Raw genomic sequence first — 5,931 nt, 5'->3', positions numbered from 1 at the left:
GTTGGCAGTGCTCAAACGAAGTTCAGTGCCGGCGTAACGAAAGAGTTCTTGCCAGAAGTGACTCGTGAAAACCGGATCCCGATCAGAGACAATGGCCTAAGGAAACCCATGAATTGGATAGATGCGCTACATGAACAGTTGAGCCACTCGAGAAGCGGTGTATGGGTGGGCAAGAGGCAGAAAATGAGCGAACTTGGTCATCCGGTCGACCAAAACCCAGATGCAGTTGTGCTGACCTGATTGTGGCAATCCATCGATGAAATCCATTGTTATCATATCCCATGAAGCCCGTGGAACAGGAAGAGGTTGCAGCAGACCTGGTGATGCCACTCTCTCTGTTTTGGCTTGTTGGCATATCTGGCAACACTTGACATACTGCTCAATGTGGGTCTTCATCTTGGGCCAAGCAAATAACCTGCAGATAGCCTTGTAAGTCACCGGGAATCCAGAGTGTCCTCCGACGGGGCTGTCATGGAAAGCTGCCATAATTTTCTGCTGTAGCTCGGTGCTGCCTCCCAGCCATATGCGTTCTCTGAAACGGATGATGCCCTGTGCCAGGGTGAAGCGCTTCTTGGGGTCAGGTCTGATTGCCAGCTGTTCCAACAGCTTCTGAGTGTGCGGATTGTAGTTGTAGCTTGCGAGCACGTTCTCCATCCATGCTGGCTGACAAGTGGAGATCCCAAACAATGTTTCTGTTTTGGGCAGCCGAGAAAGAGCATCAGCTGCCCCGTTCTCCGATCCTTTGTTGTAGACGATGCGGTACTGCAACCCGAGGAGTTTAGTAAAGGCTCGCTGCTGCCATGGGGTGACTCGCCGTTGTTCTTGTAAGTGCACCAAGCTGCGTTGATCAGTCTTGATCACAAATTCTGCCGACTGCAAATAAGGACGCCACTGATCTACTGCCGCGATGATTGCGAGGTACTCCTTCTCATATGTGGACAGTCCGCGGTATTTCTGACAAAGCGATTTGCTCATGAAAGCAATTGGGTGTCTCTCTTGCTGTAAAATTGCCCCGATGCCCACGTCACAAGCATCCGTCTCGATAGTGAATGGCTTCTCGAAATTAGGTAGTGCGAGCACCGGAGCCGAGATTAAACCCTGCTTGAGCACCTGAAAGCTCTGCTCAGTGTTATCCGTCCAGACAAACGGAGAGCCTTTCTTCAATAGATTGAACAAAGGTCTAGCTAGCACCCCAAACTGTCGCATGAATCACCGGTAGTAACCAGCCAAACCCAAGAACTGACGGACTTCCTTGACATTTGTTGGCGTTGGCCAGTCACGAACAGCCTGGATCTTGGTAGGATCTGTGGCAACCCCCTCCGCGCTGATGACGTGCCCCAGGTACGATATGCGCTGCTGACCAAAGGCACATTTGCTCATCTTCACTTTCCATTGGTCACGCCGGAGCAGACTGAACACCTGCTGCAGATGCTGAACATGATCTTGTAGGGTCTTGCTGAAGACAAGGATGTCATCGAAAAACGCCAGCACACACTCTCTGATAAGAGGGTGTAAGGTTTATGTCATACCCCCATTAAAGGTGCCCGGAGCTCCAGCCAACCCGAACGAGACCACCAAGAACTCAAAATGACCTGCATGGGTTTGAAAGGCCGTCTTGTACTCCTCCCCCTCTGCCAGGCGAATCTGGTGGTAGCCTGCACGTAAATCCAGTTTTGAGAACCATCGAGCACCATGTAGCTCGTCCAATAGCTCCTCGATCACCGGCACCGGGTACTTGCCCACCACTGTCATAGCGTTCAAGTGGCGGTAATCGATGCAAAGCCGCCATGTTCCATCCTTCTTCTTGACCAGAATCACCGGTGACGAGAAGGGACTCTGACTCTTCTGAATGACGCCTTGATCCAACAGCTCTTTAACTTGCTCCTCAATCTCTGACTTGTGCTCTGGTTTGTAACGGTAAGGCCTCAGATTCACCGGTTGCGCTCCTGGCATGAGTGGAATGAAGTGATCGCACGCACGCCTTGGCGGTAAACCTTTGGGTTCCTCAAAGATGTCCTTGAATTGATCAATCACCGCCTGGATGTTGCCTGGGGTTGGGGTGAAGATCTCATCCGACTCGTAAACCTGGTACAGCTGCACGACATGTGCCACCTCTCCCTGACGTTGCATGCATTGCAGTTGCAGACTGTTGATCTCCGTGCAGCTCGTAACCCCCTCAATCTGGCCCTGAAGGTGCATTGTCCCTGTCGGAGTGGTGATCCAGAGCTGCTTGTCGCGCCAATCCACATTCATGGGGTTGTGCTCTTCGAGCCAGTCCATGCCCAAAATGGCATCATAAACCCCCAACGGAAGGATTTTCATGTCCGTGCTGAACTCCTGCTCCTGAATGGACCAGCGACACTTGGGTATGTGAGACACACAGCAGAGCTCCCCCCCCCCATCAGCCACCTTGACTCGACAAGGACGGTTGAGCTGTACAACTCCTGACAGCGAGGCTGCCAATTGCGCGTCGATGAAGGAGACTGAACTGCCGGAATCCACCAAGAGGAGAATAGCGCGACCTTGGAGCCACGCTTGGAGTTTAACGGCTTTTGGAGGAGTGCCACCCGTGAGAGCTTGCCGTGAAATTGCCATCACCGTCTCGGTTGGGGCGTTTGGAAGCTCCTCGCTCCCTTCCATGCCCAAGAGCTCCAGCAGCTCTTCGACGACATGAAGCTGCACGCTCGTGGGGCAAGTGTGGTCCTGTCCCCATCGCTCGCCACACTTGAAACAAAGGCCACGTGCTCGCCGGTACTCGCGCAATGCCTTGATCTTGGAGTTGTCGCTGCGGTTGGTGTCGTTGGTCCGGCGCTCGGAAGTAGCCGGTGTCGTAGGAGGCCGCCCTTGTGGAGGAGGGGGCGGGAGCGGCATGGGCATGCCCACGTGCGCCCGCGTCGCCAGGTCCGCCGCCCGAGCCGTGGTGGGTTGACGAGGCCGCTCCCAGGTGCCGCCGTTTGCCACTTCCTCTTGCAGTAGTGCTAGTGCACACGCCGTGTCCAGATCAGGCGGTCGTTGCACCAGCACAATCGCTAGTATGTCCGCCCGAAGTCCCTCCACAAAACGAGTGAGGTAATAATAAGCATGAATTGAGTCTGAGTAAGCAGACAAATGACTGATAATTTGCTCAAATCGTTTGATGTAATCTGCCACAGTTGTTGTTTGTGCAAGCGTGTAAAATTGGCGGCTGAGGAGTTGATGGCGATCTCGGCCAAAACGGGTGCACAACAAGGAAGAGAAAGATTCCCAGTCGAATTCAGAGAGTTTCTTCTGAATCGACTGCAGCCACACTGCGGCCGTGCCCGAGAAGTTGAGCGTGGCCATGGGAACCCAGAATTTCTCCTGAATCGCGAACATGTGAAAGTACTGCTCGCACAACGTCTTCCAGAGACGTGGGTTCTCGCTAAAAAATTGGGGAAACGCAATGGATGGGTGCGTCTCGCCGATCCCCGCGAGCAACTGGCTCGCATGTGCATAAGGAGAGGGCAGAGGTGCGGGAGACAGGGGAGCGAACTGACCGTTGGCCGGGGTGGACACCGACGCGAACGTCGGTGCCAGACCCCGCGGTAGGATGTCGATGTCGTGGCCGATCGGCCCTGATGCGACGCCGCCCTCCGGACCCTTGTTGTTGTCCGTCGGGTCGCGCAGGGGAACGAGTGTCGGAGCAGCCTTGGGCGCGGGCGCCTGCTCCTCCTCTGCCGCGGGTCGCCCCTGTTGGAGTTCAGCGACTGCGGTGGAGAGCCGGTCGACGCGCCGTTCCAGCTCCGGGCGCCAGGCGACCAGATCCTTCAATTTGGCCGCCGTCGAACGGATATCCGCGTGGATTCCGTCCAGCGAGGAAGTCAGCTTGTTGAAATACTCCTTGAAGGAGGGATCCATGGCGCTGATTCGATCTCTGATCGAATTTTGCCGCCGCGTCTCGATGAGGTGCGCCAGCCCCAAATCCAAGGCTTTGAATACCAGATGTTAGCACCCAGGTAGTATATCACACGATCTATTGCACTTGCTCACGAATTCGAGTATCTGATAGCGATTACAAGAAGTGGTACACAAGGGGATCGGGAGAGGAACAGGAAGCCGCCGCCGCCGGGTGCCGTGATCCACTGGATGGTTTGGCCTTCTGCGCGTGTGCCTTTAAGTAGTTGGTGCCTCCGCTCGGTCACACCCACTCTGGGCCTTGGTTCCGCGGGTTGGGCTTCCTCCGTCTTGCGGGCCGGCCCACGCCCGAGGCCGTATACTTGACGATGGGAGGACAAGGAGTGGTACTGGGCCTGACATAAAAGGTACACCTATGCCCCCATTCGCGTCAAGTTAATCGTGAGGACGATCACAAAAGTAGGTAAGAACAACAAAGCTTGGACGCCTCATGTTTATTGACAGTTTCTTGCCCCCTTCCATCACAATCACAACTGAGCTTCCAGATTCTGCGCGGCCATCAGCAACTCAGTTATAAGTAAAAGGAAATTTTCTTTTGAGTTTGTAGCTTCCTTGAAGCAGTCAAGGCTAACGAGAGAATTGATCTGCAGACGGGAATGAAACTAACCCTAAACAGAGAGTTTAACCGACGTAATTAACTGGGGGTCCCACTAGTCAGCGCCTCAGTGGCTAGTTAACGGAGTCATTAGCGACTAATTAAACAGGGACGCGTCAGCCGGCCGGCGACCATCCCACGCCGCGGAGTACCATGGAGAGTGCTACGAAGCGCTAGAAGGCTGGCTAAGGGGCTCATATGCCTCCTGGGCGCTTCAAGAGCTCGGCTTCGCACTCGGTTTGATCAGCAGGGATGACTAGCAATGGCGAGCTAAGCCGCGGCGGCAGCGAGATCTCGGCCATGGAGGAATAGCTAGCTAGGGCACGAGCGCGAGAAGGGGAACAGGAGGAAAACGAGGAGGGGCTCACGGCGCATCCGATGGAGTCGTCGGCGAGCTCGGGGGAGCGTTGACGGTGGCGAATCGACGCCGGCGATCGGCGAACAGAGGCGGCGGTGACGAGCTCAAAGGCTCGCTGTGATGCTCCCGGGCTCGTGTTCATCGGCGAGGAGATGCAGCATGGCTCGGCGGAGCTTTTAGACAACTTCCGGAGGCGAGGCGACGGCGGTGAGCGCGGTGGTTCACGGCGGCGTGCTGCGGGTGCGTTCGGGGAAGAGAGCAGAGGAGGACGGGATAGTCACGGGCCAGGGGAACGGGCCCAGTTGGGCCTCAACCAAGTTTTTCAGGGTGGCCGGTGCGGGACGTAAAATCCATCGCTGCGCAGATTAGTACCGTACGGGAAGTTTAATTAGGATGTGACCAGTTTATTGGATGGACTTTACCTATTGCATCACCAGCATGGGAATAATGCACGGCTGTTAACTGCGAAAGATGTCAAAGAGCATAAATAAAAGAGGCCACTGAGCCTAACCCGTGATCCAGCACTAAAAGGTGCACACGGACGTAAAGATGGCCTCCGAGGCCATCCGTGACCCAGCACCGATAAATGCACACGAATCAAAACAAATGCAGTGAAAAGATCCCTTATTAGGGCACGGTCGTAAAAAAAATAACGCAATTGCACCCCGAGTTGGCACGTGCTATACATTAGCATTGGGCTTTTTGTTCAAATTCCTTTTTTAAATAGCGACTACTAAAGGCCGTCGGCCGACCCAAATTTGGATGGCCGCCGCCCATCCACCCCATTTATTCGTATGTGCCCGTCGGATTTGGTTCTCCCCCTGTGTTGTTTTCTTCCCTCGCATCCAAATTTACATGCTCACCACACGCATAGCAGCGGACCCCCTCCCTAGCTCGCCGCTTCCACACCTCAAAGGGAGTGCCTGCCCCCGCCGTCATGGCCGTGGCCGCCGTAATAAATAATGACAAAATTTGTAAAAAAAATTACACATAATTTGCATCTCTTTATAATATGCGAGAATAAGCACATCAAATTTACATGGAT

General features: G+C 54.5%; 1 protein-coding gene across 1 annotated transcript; it reads right to left on the bottom strand.

Moving 5' to 3' along the window:
• Positions 1-1,385: 1,385 nt before the first annotated feature.
• Positions 1,386-5,198, bottom strand: LOC123128082 (uncharacterized). The gene is made up of 2 exons (XM_044547995.1): positions 4,897-5,198; positions 1,386-4,421 (listed from the first exon to the last, which is right to left on the bottom strand). Exon 2 carries the CDS (start codon positions 3,874-3,876, stop codon positions 1,519-1,521), a length of 2,358 nt encoding a protein of 785 aa, XP_044403930.1. The 5' UTR covers positions 3,877-4,421; positions 4,897-5,198; the 3' UTR covers positions 1,386-1,518.
• Between the last annotated feature and the right edge of the window lie 733 nt (positions 5,199-5,931).

This window comes from Triticum aestivum, chromosome 6A (assembly GCF_018294505.1).
Source record: "Triticum aestivum cultivar Chinese Spring chromosome 6A, IWGSC CS RefSeq v2.1, whole genome shotgun sequence".
In the NCBI taxonomy this organism is placed as follows: domain Eukaryota; kingdom Viridiplantae; phylum Streptophyta; class Magnoliopsida; order Poales; family Poaceae; genus Triticum; species Triticum aestivum.
Note: the sequence above shows the minus strand (reverse complement) of the source record. Positions and strands in the feature narration are given on the sequence as shown.

What these genes read in the sequence shown, in the direction of transcription:
- LOC123128082 (XM_044547995.1), bottom strand. Translation starts at nt 3,876, where the DNA reads ATGGATCCCTCCTTCAAGGAGTATTTCAACAAGCTGACTTCCTCGCTG.